The sequence below is a fragment of the Anomaloglossus baeobatrachus genome, chromosome 4, assembly GCF_048569485.1.
Source record: "Anomaloglossus baeobatrachus isolate aAnoBae1 chromosome 4, aAnoBae1.hap1, whole genome shotgun sequence".
NCBI lineage: Eukaryota > Metazoa > Chordata > Amphibia > Anura > Aromobatidae > Anomaloglossus > Anomaloglossus baeobatrachus.
The window spans coordinates 685007000-685031699 of NC_134356.1; the positions used below are offsets into that span (position 1 = coordinate 685007000).

At 51.9% G+C, this 24700-nt stretch overlaps 1 protein-coding gene across 1 annotated transcript in view; it reads right to left on the reverse strand.

The window, feature by feature from the left end:
• CLDN15 (claudin 15) overlaps positions 1-9546 on the reverse strand; it is a 91471-nt gene extending 81925 nt beyond the window's left edge. The window contains exon 1 of the mRNA XM_075346724.1: positions 8988-9546. Coding sequence (XP_075202839.1) covers positions 8988-9204 — 217 coding nt within the window. The 5' untranslated portion in view covers positions 9205-9546. The remainder of the gene's footprint in view (positions 1-8987) is intronic.
• Positions 9547-24700: the final 15154 nt, after the last annotated feature.

Consider the following 24700-nt stretch of genomic DNA (forward strand, 5'->3'; position numbering starts at 1 on the left):
CTCACACATTTACCTTTGAGAGGACCCCTGGGGATCCCAGGAGGGGGCGAAGCCTCCATCTCCACTCGAGGGGTGTGGTAGAGAGCCTGGTTGCTAGGTGACGTAGGCAAGAACAGGAGAGGAGGGAAGAGTGAGCCGAAGACAGTTGAGTGGTGAAGTTCAGGGAGGGCAGAAGCAGACCCTGTAGCTCTACACAATTCTGACAACGTACGCGCAGTGACTACCGACGGGGGAGATCGGTCACCTGGTAGTGCTGCCCGAAATCCACCCACGACTAAAGAGAGAGCAACGGAGTGGAGAGTAAGGAGACTGTCAGGGAGATACCAGGCCCAAATGGGTAACAGGTCCCGGTGCAGGGATAGATCCACCTGTCCTTTGCCAAACCTGCATGAGGGGGCACTTTACACCCCCAAGACAACACCACAGAGTCCGCAGCCACGTAGCAAAGTGAGGGCCCATAGCTCACAGGAGGCAAGCAGCCGGAGTGACCTGGTCCAGGCTACAAGCAAACGGGCCAAAAGAAGGGGAGAGAGGCACCAGCAACTTCCCTGGGCGACCCCAGCAGGGCTTCAAGCAGGGGTTACCCCAAAACACAACGGGCTAAGGAAGGCGAGTCGGTAGCCATCCTCACCAGTCAGCCTGAAGGACACCTGGTTCCAGCCTGGTTCATCCCAGCTACGCCCGGGTTACTCACCCTGCCACCCTCAGTGAGTAAAAACCCCTGAAAGACATCCTGCTTGTGCGTGTGAGTCATTCTGCGACTTGTAGTTCCACACACCTACACGGGACCCTGGGGCATGCCTCACTCTCAGGAGGCTATTACAACTGACTGCACCTACTATCAGCCCCAGGCACCCCTAACCTGCAGTGGCGGTCTCCACTGACCGCAATTCTGAGAGTGGCGTCACGACAATCAAAATAGAGGATTTCCTACCTGTGACAAGATCCAGCCGCGTGGAGTCCCTGAAGGTAATGCGCCGCTGCACCGACACCGAGCCTCGGGGCCCCACACGTCTGGCGTCACGAACAGGATAAGGACTAGACCTGTTCAGACAGGTGACCATGTGCCTGGGCGGTCCGCTTGGAAAATTGGAAGCGCCGCCATATTGCCACCATGAAAAGCGCGCTGAAAAACAACAGCAGCCCGCGCTGGGAGAAGTTACCGCCCACGAAGAGGTGTGGCTACCCAGAGATCCCCTGAAGGGTCCTGGCCTCGCGAGTGATGAGAGCGGAGGCGTTCAGAGACGTTGGGAAAGAAAGGGAGCCGGAAGCCTGCTGCTGAGGAAAGATCTGCAGAGCAGCGACGACACGGTGAAGATGGCGTCTGAAGATAGGAGCCCAGAGCCAGGTTCCGCTGCCTGGTGGTCCTGGGAGCTTGCCCAGTTCAGTAACTGACTGGAAGCGAGGATCGTGCAGCAGATCCGGGAAGGACGTGCGGAGCTGCAGGAAATCGCTGAGGCAGTTGAGGCCTATGAGGAGAGAGCCGCGCTACGAGTGCCCCACAGGACGGCTCAGGTCCCGATGGTGGCGCTGATGGGTGAGTCCTATATTGCCCCTGCCAGCGCGAGTGCCCCGACTCCTGCTGCCACGCCCGCGGTCCCTGAAGAGGCGCCCGGCGCGGCAACGCTGAATCAGGCCGCAGAAGCGCCCAGCCCGGCCCGCACAGATCCCATCGCAGCTGCGATGCCAATCCAGGCCGCAGAAGCGCCCAGCCCGGCCCGCACAGATCCCATCGCAGCTGCGACGCCAATCCAGGCCGCCGCAGCGATGCCCTGCTCGTCCCGCCAAGACCAGGCCGCTGCCACGCCAGGCTCGGCCCGCCAAGACCAGGCCGCTGCCACGCCAGGCTCGGCCCGCCAAGACCAGGCCGCTGCCACGCCAGGCTCGGCCCGCCAAGACCAGGCCGCTGCCACGCCAGGCTCGGCCCGCCAAAACAAGACTGTACAATTATTTACCCCGGCCTGCCAGGTCAGAGCAGACACCGCTCCCCAGCCCAAGGAAGTCCCTGCTAGGAAGTCCCTGCTGGGGGAGGACCCCGAATACTGGAGGCTGAAGGCTGATCTAGAGGCCCACTTACCAAAGGAGATGGTGGACCGGTATCTGCTCCCTCCGCATACTCACAGGAAGACTCCTGCAACATTCATGCCAAAGGGTCCCCCGCCCTGGCCTGCTGATGAAAATCCATCCCTAGCGCTGCCACAAGAGGAGTGCCCAGAAGAACTAAGGGGGAGGGGAGGCCAGGAAGCTGAGAAGCTGACCCCAGAGCCATCAGCAGTGGATGCAGCACCAGTCCAAGAGCCAGAGATGCTGCCGTACTCCCGCTGGGATGAAGAGGGCCCGACATCCTCCGCTGAGGAAGATTTGTCCAGATACCTCACCTGGGAGCCTGCAAGCGGTGAGGTGGCAGCCAGGCAGGACCCAGCCCGCAGAACACGGCGCCGCAGCAGGACAAGGGATCCACCTGCACAGCAGTCTCCCGAGGAGAAGGACGAGGTCACGGCCAGAGACTTAGAGGAAAAGCGGTCCTTGAGAAGAGCCAAATCGCAGGTCAGAGGCCCACTTTGTCGAGGAGTTGTAGAAGACTTCAGTCTAAGGTCTGGATATGGCTTTATAGTAGCATCTGGTGTAAAGGAGGGCATATTTGTAAGCAGGAGAGACGTTAGAGCCCATTTGCCCAGAGGACACCCAGGAAGAGACCTACGGAAGGGAGATTTGGTCGAGTTCACAAAACATCAAGGAGAAAGAGGGTGGTACGCACTGGATGTCATACCATGTACCAGGAACCCCTACAGAGATCCTGCTATCTCTACAACAGATGATGACGACAGGTGCCAAAGCCCAATAGGCAAGAGCCCTGGTAAACAAAAGTAAAGTTAAATACGAAAGCACAGCAAGTTAAAGTTTGAAGTTTGCAACGTTATAGAAAAGTTTAATAAATGTGCCCACATGAACTGATGTGAGAAAATCCTTTTGCACCTCGTGTATGGACCATAGGCTATGAACTGTCTATAGCCACAAACTCTCGCAGTGTTTATAGTTACCCCAGAGGTACAACCACTACCAGGGAGCACGCCTGTTTATGGGGCCTGGCTCTCCACCACAAAGAGGGTACCTGGTCAGCACCAACTGTGGAGGCCGCCTCTGCATCCTGCCAGAAGAGGCTGAAGGCGCGGCTCCACCAGGCCAGGTATACCCTGAAACCACCAGACCATGAAAGCCGCCTTTACATCCTGCCAGAAGTGGCTGAAGGCGCGGCCAACGGGAGAGGCAGATGGGAAGAAAGGTCTGGGGAAGCTGATGGCCCAGACCTGGTTACCAAAAGAAACCGGTGACCTGCCGCCTGAGAGGGTTTAGGGTCGGTTAACGGACTTGTGGGTGGAGGGTGGTGATGTATGGTACCTGATGGTTTTAAAACGCTTTACCATGTTTTACTGTTTTACGCATTTTAAAATGTTGTCTTGCAGCCCGAGGACGTGCTGGTGATAACTAAGGGGGAATGTGGCGCCCCTGACCTGGTCAGGCACCACTGAGTACTGCACCCATGCTGGGGACAGTACAAAACAGGTAATCCAGAAGGCTGACCGAGGTGTGACTGCACAGGCGCATAGTGATCAGGTCTCACACATTTACCTTTGAGAGGACCCCTGGGGATCCCAGGAGGGGGCGAAGCCTCCATCTCCACTCGAGGGGTGTGGTAGAGAGCCTGGTTGCTAGGTGACGTAGGCAAGAACAGGAGAGGAGGGAAGAGTGAGCCGAAGACAGTTGAGTGGTGAAGTTCAGGGAGGGCAGAAGCAGACCCTGTAGCTCTACACAATTCTGACAACGTACGCGCAGTGACTACCGACGGGGGAGATCGGTCACCTGGTAGTGCTGCCCGAAATCCACCCACGACTAAAGAGAGAGCAACGGAGTGGAGAGTAAGGAGACTGTCAGGGAGATACCAGGCCCAAACGGGTAACAGGTCCCGGTGCAGGGATAGATCCACCTGTCCTTTGCCAAACCTGCATGAGGGGGCACTTTACACCCCCAAGACAACACCACAGAGTCCGCAGCCACGTAGCCAAAGTGAGGGCCCATAGCTCACAGGAGGCAAGCAGCCGGAGTGACCTGGTCCAGGCTACAAGCAAACGGGCCAAAAGAAGGGGAGAGAGGCACCAGCAACTTCCCTGGGCGACCCCAGCAGGGCTTCAAGCAGGGGTTACCCCAAAACACAACGGGCTAAGGAAGGCGAGTTGGTAGCCACCCTCACCAGTCAGCCTGAAGGACACCTGGTTCCAGCCTGGTTCATCCCAGCTACGCCCGGGTTACTCACCCAGCCACCATCAGTGAGTAAAAACCCCTGAAAGACATCCTGCTTGTGCGTGTGAGTCATTCTGCGACTTGTAGTTCCACACACCTACACGGGACCCTGGGGCATGCCTCACTCTCAGGAGGCTATTACAACTGACTGCACCTACTATCAGCCCCAGGCACCCCTAACCTGCAGTGGCGGTCTCCACTGACCGCAATTCTGAGAGTGGCGTCACGACAATCAAAATAGAGGATTTCCTACCTGTGACAAGATCCAGCCGCGTGGAGTCCCTGAAGGTAATGCGCCGCTGCACCGACACCGAGCCTCGGGGCCCCACACGTCACAAGACAGCAGCTGCTGACACTGCTCATGTACACGTGCTGGCCCACCCATATCCGTATTGCGGACACCCCACATTGCCAATGGTATGAGAGGGTCTGCTGATCTCACATCACGAGCGCGCCGGCCGGACTGCTTCATCTCTGGAGTGAAGCTTGAGGGAACAGATCTCTGACAGGGCCTGATCCTGTGGCCGTCTGCATTCGAGGCACATGGTGATTTATTGCACTAGTTTGATCTTTCACACAGATCAAGTCATGCTGTCAGTAGAGTCAAACGATCTGCGGGAAAGATCAAGCTGCAAACACTCACAGTGATCATCAGATAGAGCGACTGCAGACACCAGATATATGCACATACCAGATTTTTCAGACTATAAGGCACACTTTTTATCCACAAATTTGGGAAGAAAATTTGGGGTGCGTCTTATAGAACCCATGCGCCCAGATTGCTGATTGGCGGGTGGCTGCAAAAGAGAAGCAGGGTAAGAGGCAGCAGGAACCGGCTGCAGTGGGGTTAACACGTGTCGTGTGACATTATTAGTATTACCCCCATTACAGTGTTAGCAGAAGATCCCACCATAAGATCTTCTGGAAAAATACTCAAGTTCCCCATTGGCTTCAATTAAACTCTGTACACGAGTCGTGCCCGTCTGAGCATCTGACTTCCCTTAACGATCACTGAGCTCCCGAGCATGGCAGTGCTCACTCACCACCAGTGTCATACTGAGCTCTAAGCTGTGCTCTGTTCTCTGTGATTGAGTTTTGTTATCTGTTTTCTGTGTTCTGTGTACAGATGAGCTAACCTGACCTGTAAAGTTCAGGGTTCGTACTGGACAAGGCTTTGTATTTTTTAAAAATCAGTGTCCGAGTTCGGAGTTCGGGTTCTGTACGTATGCAAAACACTTGATCAAGCATCAGGGTGTTTGGGTACACTCGGTGCTCAGGCAATCGCGAGACGCTTTCAGTCTCTGAATGGTTCTCACTTGGGGTAGAAACAAAGTTTTTGAATGAAGTGTGTAAAAAAACCCCGGAAACTTGGCCTTCCCTCCTCAAGTACAGGTCAAGTCCACATCCCGAACTGAACTTTATCTAAAGCCTGGCTGAAGCTGGTGAACCTGAACCTCCATGAGTCTGCTCATCTCTAGTTGTGTTCTGAGTTCTGTGTTTGATGTTGTGAGTTCTGTATTTGCCATTTTCAGTAAAGATGAGTGGACCCAAGGAAGTCAAGGTTCACCGGGTGCAGCCACCCTTTAGATAAAGTTCAGGACTCGGACTTGACCTGTACCCCAATTAAAGTCACTCATTGGGTATTTTGGTTCTCCGCCCACATACAGCCAGCCGTAGTGGAGTTTTTCCCTTTTTTGTTTTGGGGATGCACACTACATCTGATAATGCTGTTGCTACCCCCATTGTGAACTGTTCAAACACCGCAAGCGGCTCACACTGGGCTGAGCACCGAGCGTATCTGAGCACAGCGATGCTCGCACAGTGGTGTTCCTACGTAGAAAAACTGAACTATGAACCCAAATTCTGCTTTTTAATAAAAGTCTGAACTCCAAACACCGAACCTCAGGTTGGCTCATCTTAGCTACTCATCTCTAGTTTTAAGTTCTGTGTTGGGTGTTTTGAGGTTTGTGTTCGGCATTTTGAATTCTGTGTTCGGTGTTTGAATTCTGTGTTCGGTGTTTGAATTCTGTGTTCGGTGTTTGAGTTTTGTGTTCGGTGTTTGAATTCTGTGTTCGGTGTTTGAATTCTGTGTTCGGTGTTTGAATTCTGTGTTCGGTGTTTGAATTTTGTGTTTGGTGTTTTGAATTCTGTGTTCGGTGTTTGAATTCTGTGTTCGGTGTTTGAATTCTGTGTTCGGTGTTTGAATTCTGTGTTCGGTGTTTGAGTTCTGTGTTCGGTGTTTGAGTTCTGTGTTCGGTGTTTGAGTTCTGTGTTCGGTGTTTGAATTCTGTGTTCGGTGTTTGAGTTCTGTGTTTGGTGTTTTGAGTTTTGTGTTCAGTATTTGAGTTCTGTGTTCGGTGTTCGAGTTCTGTGTTCGGTGTTTGAATTCTGTGTTCGGTGTTTGAATTCTGTGTTCGGTGTTTGAATTCTGTGTTCGGTGTTTGAATTCTGTGTTCGGTGTTTGAATTCTGTGTTCGGTGTTTGAGTTCTGTGTTTGGTGTTTTGAGTTTTGTGTTCAGTATTTGAGTTCTGTGTTCGGTGTTTGAGTTCTGTGTTCGGTGTTTGAATTCTGTGTTCGGTGTTTGAATTCTGTGTTCGGTGTTTGAATTCTGTGTTCGGTGTTTGAATTCTGTGTTCAGTGTTTGAATTCTGTGTTCGGTGTTTGAGTTTTGTGTTCGGTGTTTGAATTCTGTGTTTGGTGTTTGAATTCTATGTGCGGTGTTTGAATTCTGTGTTCGGTGTTTGAGTTTTGTGTTCGGTGTTTGAATTCTGTGTTTGGTGTTTGAATTCTATGTGCGGTGTTTGAATTCTGTGTTCGGTGTTTGAGTTCTGTGTTCGGTGTCTTGAGTTCTGTGTTCGGTGTTTGAGTTCTGTGTTTGGTGTTTTGAGTTTTGTGTTCAGTATTTGAGTTCTTTGTTCGGTGTTTGAATTCTGTGTTTGGTGTTTTGAATTCTGTGTTCGGTGTTTGAATTCTGTGTTCGGTGTTTGAATTTTGTGTTTGGTGTTTTGAATTCTGTGTTCGGTGTTTGAATTCTGTGTTCGGTGTTTGAATTCTGTGTTCGGTGTTTGAATTCTGTGTTCGGTGTTTGAATTCTGTGTTCGGTGTTTGAATTCTGTGTTCGGTGTTTGAGTTCTGTGTTTGGTGTTTTGAGTTTTGTGTTCAGTATTTGAGTTCTTTGTTCGGTGTTTGAATTCTGTGTTCGGTGCTTGAGTTCTGTGTTCAATGCTTTGTGTTCGATGTTTTGAATTCTTTGGTGCTTTGCGCTCTGTGTTCTCAGTAGTGATGAGTGAGCACTACCATGCTCAAATGCTCGGTTCTCGAATTGAGCAGTCGGAAGCTTAGGCGGGCTCAACTTAAGTGCCGAATATAATTAAAGTCAATGGGAAACTCAAGCATTTTTCCAGATCTTCCATGAAATGCTTGAGCCAGAACCCCAATGCTCAATCGTCACTAGACCCGATATGTTACAGGTACAAAATGTGTTTTATGTAGAGGTGACCTACCTGTTGACTGTCTCCTTATATCATACATACAGTATACAAAAGGAACCTACCTGCTGACTGTCTTATTACACTGTACAAACAGTATACAGAGGTAAACTACCTGCTGACTATCTCACTGCAGTACACATATAGTGTACAGAGGTAGCCTACCTGCTGATTATCTCATTGCCATGTACATACAGTATATACAATTAAGCTACCTGCTTAGTGTCCCATTACACTGCCCATACAGTACAAATAGGTAAACTCCCTGCTGACCATCTCCTTACACTGTTCATACAGTATACAGAGGAAACCTACCTACTGACCATCTCCTTTCACCTTTACATAGAGTATACCGAGGTAACCCACCTACTGACTGTCCCATTACACTGCCCATACACTATACCGAGGTAACCTACCTGCTGATTGTCTCCTTACACTGTACATAGAGCATATAGAGGTAACCTACATGATGGCTGTCTCCTTACACTGTATGTACAGTATACAGAGGTAACCTACTTGCTGACTGTCTCCTTGCACTGTATATACAGTATACACAGGTAACCTTCTTGCTCACCATCTCCTTACACTGTACATACAGTATATAAAAGTTATCTGCTGATCATCTCCTTACACTGTACATACAGAATAGAAAAGTATCCTACCTGCTGACTGTCTCATTAAAGTATACATACGGTATATAGAGGTAACCCACCTGATGACTGTCTCCTTACATTGCAAATACAGTATAGAGAGGTAACCTACCTGCTGACTGTCTCCTTACGCTACTCTTACAATATAGTTGGCCTCCCATTCTCCTGCAGTCCCTTGCTCCGGTCTCAGTTCTCTGCGTCTCATTATTTGGGTCCCTTCTGCAGGGTGACGTCCATCTTCTCCTCCCAGGACCCCCCTCTATATGGCTCCTTCATGGTTTCCTCTATGGTTTCGCAGTTCCCAACCCTCCTGTCCATCATCCTCATCTTCCTAATCATGAAAGAACCTTAGACCCTGAGATCCCAGAGATGTTCGTCCTCGTAGCCAGATAACCGTCACTATCCATAACCCCAGGACCCCCAACCCCGGACCCATCCCTCTGGAAACATTGCCTGAATGCAAAACCCTGAACCCCGAGTGTCCACCAAAGTCTCCATCCATAAATGGCCTCTCAACCACGGACAACCCCCAACCCTACAACAACTCACCGGAGAGCGCCAGCAAGGATGGGAAGTCTCGGCAGTTGTACACTCCGGTGGAGTCGGTGGCGCAGCTCATCCACAGGTTCTCGAACAAGGTTGATGTGGTGATGACGTTCCCGTCTACCGAGGACACCCGCCAGTTGGCGTTGAAGAGAGTGATCCCCAACATGACCGAGCCCGTGACCCCGAAGAAGAACCCTACAGTCTCTACAACGGCGGACATCGCAATGAGCGGTGGTAGAGCCGGATCCGGCAACGATTGAGTCTGACTTCTAGTATCTCTCCGTAGGCTCCACTGTCCACGGTGGTGGATGTCGACCACTTCTGTTCTTTTGGTCTAGCCCCCTTTCCTGACCGTTATCGATCTGTGATCTCTATCTTCTTCTTCCTTTGGAAACTCTGGCCCCTTTTGCTCCTTTGTTCGCTTCACCCCCTGGTTCTTCTGTTCCTCAAAGCTCCAAAGTTATTAACTCCCCAAATGAGCAGCTGTGGTGTGGAGTCAGCGGAGATGTTCTGCTATTAGCTCTGCTACAGACGGAGAGCAGCTATGTGAGGTGTGTAACTCCGGAGCTCCTCCTCGCATTCTGTTACACCACACCTAGAGCTGATACTGCGCTCGGCAGGCACTGATACATTGTACCTGTGCAGGAATGTCTCACACTTCTCTGCATACCTCATGTTTCCTCTTCCCTGGGGCGCTGTGTACCAATACACCTTCATTTAGCAACTCTGTCCCCACCGCTGCCTGATGCCCCCTCCTCCATTAACACTGAATGTCTCCGTCCACCATAATCTCCACCGTAACGAATGATGACTCCTTAGAGAATCGCTGGGACCTTGAGTTCATAGGTGATGCGGTCCTATACCTTCCAAAACTTACAGATAATTAAAATAGTTGCAGAGATGTAACTTGAAAAAGTATTCATACCCCATGAACTTTACTCTATTTTTTCATGTTATACCCACAATCCTAAATGTATTTTATTGAGATTTTATCTCATTTACTGACACATATTAGAATCTGAGAAGGGTAAAGATAATCATACATGGTTTACTAAATATTTTAAAAATAGAAATCTGAAAATTGTGACGTGCGTTTGTGTGCCGCCCCCGCGTCAGCAGCCGGTCTGCACGGATCCGTATCCGCTATGGCTCGAGGGGTCTCCGGACCCGGGGGTCGTGCGGACCCTCAAACGAAGGGGGGAATATTTACAGGGGATGTTTTAGAGTTCGTGACGCCACCCGTGGTTTGTGGTAATTTGGGAGTAACACCACTGCAGTTGGGAGTACCCCGGGGCAAATGAATGGGGCAGCCAGGTGTTAGGATCCTCCACGGGTAGGGGGGATGCCCCGGGACTCGGTGATGGTGTTGGGGGGTACCGTGGGGAGCGCAGGGTCCACTTTCCTACTCACTCAGTCCACAAAGCTGACACCGACAACTGGATATTGGCTAAGCCAAAGTTCTGCACACCGCTGCCGCTGAGGAGAGCTAGCTCAGGTCCCGTCCCCGATGGTGTTGCCTGGTGATCCATGACCTGCCTCCTGGCACTAAATTCCTTCTCTGTTGGTCCCGGTAGTGTGGAACTAGCTGGGTCCCGCTTCCCAGTATGACTAACTGTGGGAGCTTGCTCTCAGGGTTCACGCTTGGGATTTTCTGGAACATATTTGTGGAAAGTCCTATCCCCCTCGTTGTGCTAGTACCCCAATTTTGGAGTGGCTGGAGAACGGATCTTGAAGGCTCTGTTCTCGTCGGGTCAATTGTCAGGTTGCCTGAAGCTACTCCCTGACCTAGGGTCCACGTACCCCATCGTACCCTGGTCCCAGCCCGGTGATGGTGCAAGGCCGCTGGCTGTCCTCCTCGACAGTTCCATGCCCCTTGCCACGATCCCTTGCGACCGGGATCCAGCTCCTACTAGGCCCAGACCACCGTCTGTCACCTAGTTACTTCCAAGGAGCCCGGCTCCTAACCTCCTCTCTCCTTCACTTCCTACTCTTGACCTCCCCTTCACCAACCCCACAAGTGGGCGGGCCTATTTCACTCAGGCCGTCCACTGGTGTGTCTGGTGGGTGTGGTGCAGAGTGTACCTAGGACTTTGATTGACTGCTGTTGGCAACACCATTAGTTGAGGACCCCTAACCAAGGAGGAGGTGGATACTGCGCAGAAGGGCAGATTGCACAATACCCTGTGACGACCTGATAGTCCAGGGCGTCACATTTGTATTCAGCCCCCTATATACAGCTCCTGTGAGTGAGAATCATCTCCTGAAATCCCTGAATTAGTAAATTGAGTCTACCGGTGTGTAATGTCTTCAAAATATAGCTACAGATGATCTGTGAAGACCTCAGAGGTTTGTGTGAGAACATCAGGGATCAATCAGCATTATGAAAACAAGGAACACACCAGAAAGGTCAGGGATAAAGAGGAGAGAAGGAAAGCACGGTTAAGTTATAAAAAAATAGCCCAAGTTCTGAACATTTCATGGAGCACTGATCAATCCATCATCCAAAAATGGAAGGAGTATGGCACAATTGTAAACCTACAAGACATGGCATCCACCAAAACTAGCATTCCAAGAAGGAAAACACTAATGAGAGAAGCAGCCAAGATGCCCATGGTCACTGGTGAGATTCATAGGTCAGGGAGGAGAATCTTCACACAAAACAACTATTAGTCATATTCTTTACAAATCTGCCCTTTATGGAATAGTGGCAAGAAGAAAGACATTTTGAAAGAAAGAAGCTATAAGAAGACAAGTTTGCAATTTCCACAAAGCCATGAAGAGAAGACAGAGGAAGAAGGGGCTCTGGTCAGATTAGACCAAAAGAGAACTAAATGCAGAATGCTATGTGTAGTGGAAAACACTGCACATCACATTGAAAACAGCATACCCACCGTCAAACAGGGTGGAGGCTGAATCCTGCTGTGGGGAGGCTTCTCCTTAGCAGGAGCAGGGCAACTGGTGAAAGGTGATGGGAAGGTGTCTGGAGTCTACAGTTAGTACTAAATAAGTGCACAGTGAGTGCTGGTTGTAAGCATGACCCTGGCACTTTGATTGACAGCTCATTCTGCACAGATGCGCGCGGGTCATACTTTCAGCTGCTGCTCACAAAATAGCAATAGAAGGTGCAGAGGCAGCACTGCTATCAGGTACCAGCCTGAGGAGGACCAGATCCCACATATGGAAACACCAGTATAATAAATTAATCCCAGTAGACAGTGGAACTTTACAGGTACATTTCAAAGATTCTGCTAAATAGAAAATGAAAAGCAGGAGCCGTGGAGGAGAAGCGCAATAGGGTCTTAGATAGAAAATGGCAGCAGAAAAAGCCTGCGTCCTGCTGAAACACCTAAGATATAGAGGTTAATAAATTAGTTTGTCTCCGTTCCCTAATTTTATGACTCTATCATAACCAGAGTGGTGTGTGTGTCTGTGTGTGTCTGTTCATGTGTGAGTGTATATATACATATACAGGGAAAAACCTGCAGATGTGTCTGCATAGAGAGCGGAAGAAAACTAAGGGTTTACACAGTGTATCTACAGTGCCTTGCGAAAGTATTCAGTCCCTTGAATTTTTCAACCTTTTCCCACATTTCAGGCTTCAAACATAAAGATAACAATGTTAATGTTCTGGTGAAGAACCAACAACAAGTGACACAATTGTGAAGTTGAACGATATTTATTGCTTATTTAAAATTTTTGTAAACAATAATAAACTGAAAATTGGGGCGTGCAATATTATTCACCCCCTTTACTTTCAGTGCAGCAAACTCCCTCCAGAAGTTGATTGCGGATCTCTGAATGATCCGATGTTGGCCTAAATGACTGATGATGATAAATATAAGCCCCTGTGTGTAAAAAAGTCTCCGTATAAATGCCCCTGCTCTGTGATAGTCTCAGGGTTCTGTGTAAAGCGCAGAGAGCATCATGAAGACCAAGGAACACAACAGGCAGGTCCAGGATACTGTTGTGGAGAAGTTTAAAGCCGGATTTGGTTACAAAAAGATTTCTAAAACTTTAAACATCCCAAGAAGCCCTGTGCAAGCGATCATATAGAAATGGAAGGAGCATCATACACTGCAAATCTACCAAGACCCGGCCGTCCATCCAAACTATCATCTCACACAAGGAGAAGACTGATCAGAGATGCAGCCAAGAGGCCCATGATCCCTCTGGATGATCTGCAGAGACCTACAGCTGAGGTGGGAGAGTCTGTCCATAGGACAACAATCAGTCGTACACTGCACAAATCTGGCCTTTATGGAAGAGTGGCAAGAAGAAAGCCATTTCTCAAAGATATCCATAAAAAGTGTAATTTAAAGTTTGCCACAAGCCACCTGGAGACACCAAACATGTGGAAGAAGGTGCTCTGCTCAGATGAAACCAAAATTTAACTTTTTGGGCACAATGCTTTGGCGTAAAAGCAACACAGCTCATCACCCTGAACACACCCTCCCCACTGTCAAACATGGTGGTGGCAGCATCATGGTTTGGGGCTGCTTTTCTTCAGCGGGGAAATGGAAGATGGTTAAAATTGATGGGAAGATGGATGGAGCCAAATACAGGACCATTCTTGAAGAAAACCTGTTGGAGTCTGCAAAAGACTTGCATTTAGAATTGTCCATATCCCATTCCCTCTGAAAAAGGTCACTACTACTGATCATCAATTTACTTCAGTGCATAAGGTATAAGTGGGGAAAGACACACCTGTAGATAGTTATTGTGGAAGAATGAAACTCTTCTGATTTGCATGATTGTATGTCATGTATACGATATTCATTTGTTTTTGTCTCCTACATAGGATCACATCTTTGTCCATTTCTTTGACTGCATTATGATGTCTTCATAGTCTTGAACATATACCATACAGTTGTTCATATAGGTGGGTCATTAGTGCCCTCATTTGCCAAATAATAAGTGTACCCTTCATGAGCTTTGTTCCTTTGTTAGGTTTTTATTTTTATTTTTACTGTTTTCAACACATGGATTGTATAAGCATATGTATGTCTTTGTTTGGTTATGTGCTATCATGATGTTATCAGAGATTGTTGTTACAATGAACGCCATAATCATGCTATGCGCATTTGTATATTTTCATGCACTAATGGTGCGTATGTTCTTGTTATATTAGACAAATTTGTCCTTGATAAAGACCTTCAAATGGTCGAAACGTCGGACGGATGAATTATCATCACTTTTTTGATCTATGCACAAAATAAAACCATTTAAGCATTTCAAGATTTTCTCTTCTTCATATATTCTCCAAGTGTGCCAGAATTATTTTCTATTATTATGCAAAAGACCTGAGACTGGGACGGAGATTTGTCTTCCAACAAGACAATGATCCCAAACATAAAGCAAAATCTACAATGGAATGGTTCACAAATAAACGTATCCAGGTGTTAGAATGGGCAAGTCACAGTCCAGACCTGAACCCAATCGAGAATCTGTGGAAAGAGCTGAAAACTGCTGTTCACAAACACCTCCATCCAACCTCACTCAGCTCCAGCTGTTTACAAAGGAAGAATGGGCGAGAATTTCAGTCTCTCCATGTGCAAAACTGATAGACACATGTGACGCCCTGGACAAGCCAGGTAGTCACATGTAGGCCCTTGCACAAACACCCTTCCCATAATAAGGTGACAGCAGCCAAACTAAAACCCTGAGTCACCCCTCTCAGGTCTTGACGTTCACACCAGGGGGTGGAGCCAGGCGGCCGGAAGGAGCAGGGAAAATGGCTGGTGTAACCATAAGGGACCGGGACAGGGTAGTGGCCTGCCAGTACCGAACCGGGGAACCAACTGGAAACCGGAGCACCAGGAGGGGTACTCAGACCCGGAACGAGGTCCAGAAGCCACTGGACCACGTCGAATTTACTGATTGAGGTCTGGACCTTAGGTCCTTTCCCGTCCCAAGACCCGAAAGACAGTAACAGCCCACCGAGGGGGATAGAAAGCCACCACACAGGCAGAGAGATCCCACGGGCCAGCGCCTGCGGGCAAACGGGTTCCCCGACACACATAAAGCCAGGGAGCGGACTACCGTTGCTGAAGCATAGGCAGTCAAGTTCTACAAAAAGAGGTACAGGAGAAAGGCGGGGACCACCAACCTGGTGGGGGGCCAGATGCAGCCGGCTCCGGGCACCGACCACCATCCTTTCTTGGTTTACCAGAGACTCCGGTGTATCTGTTAACACGCCCGCACCTCGCAACCACCGGGCCCCGGGACCATCACCCCCTACCAACAGAGGGGTTAACATCAGGCTGCACAACACCGTCCCCGGGAGCCTAGTTAACGGCAGCGGTGGTGTCCAAACTCACCATAACCCGTGGGTGGCATCACGAACTTACATCCCTAAACACCACAGCTTTGGCCGTGAACATCCCCACCAAAATCCCCTCACGTAGCGCCAGCATCTCTTCAGAGCGACGTGACCCCCGGGTCCGGAGGCGCTTGAGCCACCCACCGACGAGCACGGATCCGAGCGGCTCAGCTGCGGCCGAGCGCGGGGCGTTTAAAATAAGCAATACATTTCGTTCATGTTCACAATTGTGTCACTTGTTGTTGATTCTTCACCAGAACATTAACATTTTATCTTTATGTTTGAAGCCTGAAATGTGGGAAAAGGTTGAAAAATTCAAGGGGGCCGAACAGTTTTGCAAGGCGCTGTATACACACACACACACACACACACACATAAATACACACACACACACATATATATGTCGCGGGCGGAGGAGGGGACGCCGCGCTCTCCCACTGCTCGGGTCCGGCTGCCGCTGCTGCTGTGGCCACTGCTGCTCGGTGGCTCGAGCGATGGGCCGGATCCCGGGGACTCGAGCGGCGCTCCTCGCCCGTGAGTGAAAAGGGGTTTGGTTTTGGGGATTTATTGTCCGTGACGCCACCCACGGTTGTGGTGATTGTGTGGACACCACCGCTGCTCTGTATGGGGATCCCGGGATCGGTGACAGGGAGCAGCTTTGTTGTTATTTCTCCCCTCCGTGGGTAGGGGGTTGGTTGTCCCGGGGCCCGGTGATGGGGAAGGGGTGGATGGCAGGCTGGGTGCGGGGCCTGGCGAGGTGCAGGGACGCGGGGCAGCGCTGTGCCGTACGGCACTGTGGTACTCACTCAGCCTGAGACGGTGACACAGTTCTTGGTAAAACACACGGCTGGAAAGACGGTTCCCACGGACGGCTGCTGTTGCTTTTCCCCGGTAGTTAACGGTGACTGTCTCTATTCCCTGCACCTATGTTCAATGTTGGTAGCGATGGGTTCCCACCGGTTACCCGCTCCCCGACTTGATATGGGCCGGAGGAGCCCCTCTTTGCCCACAGGCGCTGGCCCTGAGAAACTGGTGCCTTGGCGGTGGCGGTGTCTCTCTAATACGGTTGGACTGTTGCCTTCAATCGGGACTTAGTTGTTTGGAGACCCGGAGGTCCCCTTCACTGACGGATTTGTCAAATTCACGGCGACTCCTAGCCTTGCCGGGATCCGAAAGGCCCCTGCCAATGGTGCTGGCTTCTCCTTGTGTACCGGTCCGGTACCGCCGGGTCACCACCCGTCCACGGTCCTCACGGCAACTCCAATCAGCCTCCACTGCAGACGGTCACCGCCGTCCGCTCACCTTGCTGTCTCAGTCCGGGGCACACACCCGGACCAACTTCAGGTGTGGCGCCCCTGAGGCTTCCGTCGCCACAGGTCATTGCACCCCATCAGCGGTGTGATGCCCCATTCTGGGAGAGGAAGAGAGTGAACTCCGGTCCCCTGGTAAATCCACACTACACCCATTGCTAGGGACACACAGGACCAGGGAAAGTGGCAGGCAACCCTCCCATGCTGCATGCTGAGAGGGGCTGTAAGACCCATCCCTGCTCCCATAGGGTGGTAGCTTAGCAACTGGGGAGGTGGGAGGAGCCACCAGAGAGCAGATAGAGAAAGGAAGGTCAAGTTAGTTTCAGTTTACCTCAGGGAGGGAGAGAAGCAGCATGTAGTTGGAGGAGAAGAACGAGAGAAAGGAGGGAGGAGGAGGCCTGCTGAGGCAGGCAAGGAGGAGAAAGAAGAGAAGGAAAGAAAGGGTCACAGGGCCGCGGGTAGTCCTGTAGGTACCACGAGCAGTCCTTGTTGGGTACCGCTGCCGAGGGCCCAGAGGCGCTACGGGTAGCTGCAGGCTGCGGTGGCCCGTTCCACAGTGACATCGGTGGAGTGATCAGCTGCGACAGGGGACGGTCCCTAGAAACTGGAGGAGCGAAAAGACAGTCTCCAGACAGTAAAAACCGAGGCCCAGGGAATTGCAAGCTCCCAGGGCCAGAACCCAGAGCAGACCTTCAGAAAAGGGGTAATCAGCCGACAGGTGACCCCCCAGCCTGGAGGCTGTAATGGAGGCCAAGCCAAGTCCATCTAACTAAGGCAAGGCTAGTGAAGACAGCAGAAAAAGAGACACTAAAGAGAGGGAACCAGATTTCACACTCTGAATCAACCAGAAGACGGAGGTCCCTGACAGCGGTCCCAGCAGTCCAAGGGTTCTGCCTGCCCTGACAAGAACTGTGAGTAAAAGAACTTGAACTGCACCTCTGAAGTTGCCTCAGTTATTTCATCTGCATAGACACTTACAAGCACCAACCGTGCCCCGGGGCATTGCTCCACCTGTGGGGAGCAGTACCACCATTGCTGCCATATCATCCCCCGGAGGCCTCATACAGCAGCGGCGGCTTATTAGCCGCATACCACAGGTGGCGTCACGAACACAAACTTTAACTTAAGCCACATATTCTACTGACACCCACCAGGGCCACGGAGCCGGGCCCAGCCACCACTGACTACCACCGGACTAGTCCAGCCCGGCACCGGGTGTCCCATAGCCCTGGGGTGGGCGAGTCAACTTTGGCGTCACGAACAGGATTTCGTGCCCGGTCTAACCGGGTACTGTGCGCCTGAAGAACCGTGTGACAGACTGTGTACTTTACTGAGAAACCGCCGCCATTAGCGCTGCTGAGAGCGGGAAGAAGGGGGGCGTGCAAGAAGAAAGGGCGCGAAGAGAAGCCCCGCCCCCTTGTCCAAGAAAAGCGCGCGAAGCGGTGCCCGCCATAGAAGGCGGAGGAAGAAAAGATGGCGCGTGAAGAAGCTAAAAGGATGGACGCCGAGCAACGAGCGGCCAGAGGAGGAGTGGCCGAGCCGGGACACGCACCTCAGAACCGGGTTGTGTCCTGCGTCCTGGAGAGCGGAGAAGATCTAGCCGCCGCTGCAGAGCCGGGTAAAGAGAGTGACACCCCCAGCCGGCGGAGCCCGGATTGCCCGGTGGGGTTCCTGCCCGGTCCTCCTGCAGGCGCGCGTGCCACGACCGCAGCTCCGATACCAGCACCCTGCAGCAAGACAGCGACCACCAGAACACCGGAGATGCAACTGAGGGGTGAGTCATTTAATGCCCCTGCTGGCGCGAGAGCCCCAACCCCCGCTGCCATGCCCGCGGTCCCTGGAGAGACGCCCGACACGGCGACGCCGATCCGGGCCGCAGCTACGCCAGGTGCGGCCCGCCAAGATCTCACCGCAGCAGCGACTCCAACCCAGGCCGCCGCCATGCCAGGCGCGGCCCGCCAAGACAAGGAGGCAGCCCCAGAAGAGCCAGAGTGGCGCTGTATGGCTGGTAACCCCCTGCAAGCCAGCAGCCTCGCGCCAGCCAGTAACCCTATGCAAGCCAGCAGCACTACCTCAGAGCAGGCCCAGGCCGCAGCATCTTGCAGCAGGCCTGCTACAGCCACGCAGGAGACGCAGACTGTGCTGACCGCTGTCTACCTGCTGCCAGGTGGGGAGCTGGAGAAGAATCCCTACATGTAAAGAAGTAAGAAGCAGCTGAACTGTACATAGCCCCTCATTCTTTTCGAAGAAGTCCCTCATGTACTGCCCCTGATGCTTTTTGAAGACGTCACCCCCCATGTTATGTGCTACCGGGCCACTGAACTGGAATGTGGGCCCCGGTGAAAGTGTATGTGTTATGTCCTACCAGGCCACTGGACTTAGTGGCTGGTATGTTGTTTATGTGTCCTATGTAACCAGGCCATTGGACTTAATGGCTGGTTGATTGTCCCATTATTGTCTGATGGAAAGAAACGAACTGCCGGGCTACTGGACTTGTAGTAGCCAAAAATGTAATTAGTTGCACCCGTTGTGCCCCCTACCAGAATTATGGGGGATTTGCCTGAACCGTGCAATGGACTGGAAGTGCACACTTAGAGTTTTCTTTATAAGAAGTTCGCAACGTTCACTGATATGTGCCTCCCATAAAGGGAAGAAATGTTTTATTGTTTTATGTTTTGCATAACAAAAATTTTGCAGTTTCTCCACATGTTTTTGTTGTTTTTCAGCCCGAGGACGTGCTGGGATTTGCTGTGGGGGAGTGTGGCGCCCCTGAGGCTTCCGTCGCCACAGGTCATTGCATCCCATCAGCGGTGTGATGCCCCATTCTGGGAGAGGAAGAGAGTGAACTCCGGTCCCCTGGTAAATCCACACTACACCCATTGCTAGGGACACACAGGACCAGGGAAAGTGGCAGGCAACCCTCCCATGCTGCATGCTGAGAGGGGCTGTAAGACCCATCCCTGCTCCCATAGGGTGGTAGCTTAGCAACTGGGGAGGTGGGAGGAGCCACCAGAGAGCAGATAGAGAAAGGAAGGTCAAGTTAGTTTCAGTTTACCTCAGGGAGGGAGAGAAGCAGCATGTAGTTGGAGGAGAAGAACGAGAGAAAGGAGGGAGGAGGAGGCCTGCTGAGGCAGGCAAGGAGGAGAAAGAAGAGAAGGAAAGAAAGGGTCACAGGGCCGCGGGTAGTCCTGTAGGTACCACGAGCAGTCCTTGTTGGGTACCGCTGCCGAGGGCCCAGAGGCGCTACGGGTAGCTGCAGGCTGCGGTGGCCCGTTCCACAGTGACATCGGTGGAGTGATCAGCTGCGACAGGGGACGGTCCCTAGAAACTGGAGGAGCGAAAAGACAGTCTCCAGACAGTAAAAACCGAGGCCCAGGGAATTGCAAGCTCCCAGGGCCAGAACCCAGAGCAGACCTTCAGAAAAGGGGTAATCAGCCGACAGGTGACCCCCCAGCCTGGAGGCTGTAATGGAGGCCAAGCCAAGTCCATCTAACTAAGGCAAGGCTAGTGAAGACAGCAGAAAAAGAGACACTAAAGAGAGGGAACCAGATTTCACACTCTGAATCAACCAGAAGACGGAGGTCCCTGACAGCGGTCCCAGCAGTCCAAGGGTTCTGCCTGCCCTGACAAGAACTGTGAGTAAAAGAACTTGAACTGCACCTCTGAAGTTGCCTCAGTTATTTCATCTGCATAGACACTTACAAGCACCAACCGTGCCCCGGGGCATTGCTCCACCTGTGGGGAGCAGTACCACCATTGCTGCCATATCATCCCCCGGAGGCCTCATACAGCAGCGGCGGCTTATTAGCCGCATACCACAGGTGGCGTCACGAACACAAACTTTAACTTAAGCCACATATTCTACTGACACCCACCAGGGCCACGGAGCCGGGCCCAGCCACCACTGACTACCACCGGACTAGTCCAGCCCGGCACCGGGTGTCCCATAGCCCTGGGGTGGGCGAGTCACAGGCTTTCAAACTGTCACTTTTCTCTTCCACTACTTTCCCTCCTTCTACTTCTTTAGCTTCACTCCTCACGCTTTCAACTCTCAAACTCATCTGCCTGGTTTCCCTGCCTCCAGGACTGTGAACTCCTTGGTGGGCGGAGACCAACCGCCTGGCTCCATCCCCTGGTGTGGACATCAGCCCCTGGAGGAAGGCAACAAGGATTTCAGGTCTAGCTTAGGTGTACCTAACCGGGGTGTAGGGTGTGGTGATGTCATTACCTGTGACCCCTGGCTTGCCCAGGGCGTCACATTCCCCCTTAGCAAAATGCAGACCGTCCACGGGCTGCCCGTCCAACACCGGTTTTATTTTTCTGAAAAAAGATAAGAAACAATACAATCATAGTATCATAGTATCAAAGTTTTTAAGGTTGAAGGGAGACTCTAAGTCCATCTAGTTCAACCCGTAGCCTAACATGCTGACATGCTGTTAAGTAAAATAACATCATCCCACAACGGGAGGCACTTTTCTTAAACGTTGCAAACGGTTAACGGTTACGGCTTCCGCTCTCACCCACCCAAGTAACCTGGCCCTGATGCTGCCCCTAAGAAACAGGCAGCACCCCTTGACCCCAGTCCTGCACCAAGTGACCCGAGCGGGATCTGTCCTTTCCAGGGGACCCACGTCCATGGGGAGCCCCTGGAACCCCCAGAGGGTAGCCACCGGTTCCGGTGGTGGCTGGGCCCCAGCCTGCTCCACTGCGGGCCCTCCCTCCAATCTGCCTCTCCGGAGGCGGTAACGGTGGAAGCTGCAACAAACATTTTATTTACATTCCACAAGTTTGTGGTTGCCTTGCAAGTTCTCAGGCATGTTCATAGAAGTTTCTATGCAAGGTGAAGGGGGTCCCAATGGGGACCAGTTGCCGGCTACGACCGGTTTCAATCAGCAGGTTAATCAGATGACTTTTCAGCAATTATTCACTTTCATTTTTCAAAACTTGCAAACTTTTTAAACCTTAAACACACACTCCCTTCCCCCTTTTAAAGAACAGTTTCCCTGTACCTAAGTGGGGGTCTACCTAGGTTGGGGCGAGTGGACCTCCGGGGTCCGGTGTCAGTGGTGACAGGCAGCGGGGGAGAGGGAACAATCAGTTCCTCTTCCCTGCTATTGTGTGGGGCAGGCGGAGGCATAGGGGAGCTGGGCACAGATTCATCCCTGGGTACTGGCACTGGCTCTGGCTCACGGTTGACCACCTCCATCATTTCTTCATCCACGGGTTGTGGGAATAGTATCACTGGAAGAATCACCGCGCCGTTCTGTGTAGGCCAGTCCGCTGGGAAGTCACCCATCACGGTGTGGATTACCTCTTTTGCCTTCTCTGCTGGTGGAAGAACCGGTACTTCAGCCGTTGCCCTCAATGCTGGTGGGCACCTTTTCAGATGGTCCCGGGAAACCGTGGCCAAAGTGCCCCCTTGGTCACGACTGATCTGGTAGGCCTTCCCATCTTCCCATCCTGTGGGCTGTATGACGTATGGTGTTTGTTCCCATTGATCATCCAGCTTGTGGGTTCTCCTTTTCCGCTTCAGCACTACATCTCCAGGCTGGAAAGGGCCAGCAGACGCCTTCTGGTTGAAGCGCCGCTCCTGTTGTTCCCGACTCCGACTTAAGTTCTTCTCCACATATTCCTGAATCTGTCGGTACTGAACCCTCCGCCGGGTGTTTCATTCAGCTGTCGAGGGGAGTGCTTCTGGGGCCTCCAGTCCCATTTCCAGGTCCACCGGCAGTCGGCCGGGGCGAGCCCTCATCAGATATGCTGGGGTGCACTTCTTTGAGCTGGACGGGATATTGTTGTACATATCGACCAAGTCAGGCAGCTTCTCTGGCCACAGGTTCCGCTCTTCTAGCGGCAACGTCTTGAGGAGGCCAAGGACCAAATGGTTCATCTTCTCACACATACCGTTGGTTTGGGCATGGTAAGGCGTGGTCCGGATCTTCTTGCAGCCGTACAGTTGGCAGAACTCATGGAACACCTCCGCTTCAAAGGCTGGGCCTTGGTCAGTAAGCACCTTCTCAGGGTATCCATGTGGTCGACAGAAGTAAGCTTGGAACGCTCTAGCGGCGGTATGGCCGGTTAGGTCTTTGACCGGGACAACCACCATGAACCTTGAATAATGATCCACTATGGTGAGAGCGTAAGTGTACCCACTTCGGCTGGGGGTGAGCTTCACATGGTCCAGGGCGACCAGCTCCAGCGGTTGATGTGTCACGATCGGGTGCAGGGGTGCCTTCTGGCTGGCCTCGTCCTTCCTTCTCAGCGTACACGGGCCACACTCTCGGCACCAGGCCTCCACAGACTCCCGCATCCCACTCCAATAGAACCGCTCCCTCAACAGCATTTCCAATTTCTTCCATCCAAAGTGTCCAGCACCATCATGGTACGCTTGTAGAATGGTGGACACATTAGCTTGGGGAATCACCAACTGGCGGATTTTCTCATGAGTCTTTGGGTTAATCAGCTCATGGTACAACTTCCCTTGGTGTAGATACAGCCGGGTCCGTTCCTTCCACAGGCGTTGGGCTTCAGCTGGGGCGGCAGGGTCTATTCCAGCAGCGCCTTGCTCCACCAGAGTCTTGACTAGGCGGACAGCGGGCGCCTGGTTTTGAGCTTCCTGACACTCCTGGCTGGGCAGTGGATCCAGGTTCACCCGTTGTTGGTGGACATGTACCTTCTCAGTTGGTGGCTGGTGAAATGCAGGCAACTCGATCTCTTCGAGGTCGTCATCCTCGCACCCTTCTTCTGACAAGTGGGGCATCCGAGAGAGTGCATCAGCATTAACGTTGGCACGACCGGCCCTGTATTTAATTGTGAAGTCGTAGTTGGCTAGCCTGGCCACCCACCGCTGTTCCAACGCACCCAACTTGGCCATGTCCAGATGGGTCAACGGATTGTTATCCGTGAAAGTGGTGAATTTTGCTGCGGCCAAGTAATGGCGGAACCGCTCGGTGATAGCCCACACCAGCGCCAGGAGCTCCAGCTTGAAAGAGCTGTAATTTTCAGGGTTCCTTTCAGTCGGTCGGAGCTTTCGGCTAGCATAGGCAATCACTTTTTCCTTCCCATCCTGGACCTGGGACAAGACTGCCCCCAAGCCCACATTGCTGGCATCGGTGTAGAGGATGAACGGGTGGCTGTAATCAGGATACGCTAGGATCTCCTCCCCGGTCAAGGCTGCTTTCAGCTGATGGAAGGATTCCTCATGCCTCTCTTCCCACACCAGTGGGGCTCCGAGGGGTCTACCACTTTTGGTCTGTCCCACGAGGAGGTCTTGCATGGGGGCAGCCATCTTCGTGTATCCCTTGATGAAGCGACGGTAGTACCCTACCAGACCCAGAAACTGCCTTACTTCCCTCACTGTGGTTGGCCTCGGCCAGTCTTGGATGGCAGTGACCTTCTCGGGGTCGGGGGTGGTAGTGGGGGACTCAATTATTAGGGGGACAGATAGGGCAATCTGTCACAAAGACAGGGATCGCCGAACAGTGTGTTGTCTTCCTGGCGCTCGAGTTCGGCACATCGCTGATCGGCTTGACAGATTACTGGGAGGGGCTGGGGAGGACCCAGCGGTCATTGTACATATTGGCACAAATGACAAAGTTAGAGGTAGGTGGAAGGTCCTTAAAGATGATTTCAGGGAATTAGGTTGTAAGCTTAAAGCATGGACCTCAAAGGTGGTATTTTCGGAAATACTACCTGTGCCACGAGCCACACCAGAGAGGCAAAGAGAGATCAGGGAGGTTAACAGGTGGCTCAAGAATTGGTGTAGGAAAGAGGGTTTTGGGTTCCTGGAGAATTGGGCCGATTTTTCAGTTGGCTACAGATTCTATGCTAGGGATGGGCTGCATCTTAATGGGGAGGGTGCAGCTCTGCTGGGGCAGAAAATGGCTAGAAGGTTGGAGGAGTGTTTAAACTAGGAATGGGGGGCGAGGGTATTCACTTTATAGAAGGGGAATGTAGTGCAGATAGTGACCAGGGCACAAGTAATGAAATTGGGGGTGGTACGGGGGGAAGGGTTAGGACAGTCAATACAGTAAGCAGGAATATAGGTACAGAGTCATACGTAACGTGCATGTACACTAATGCCCGAA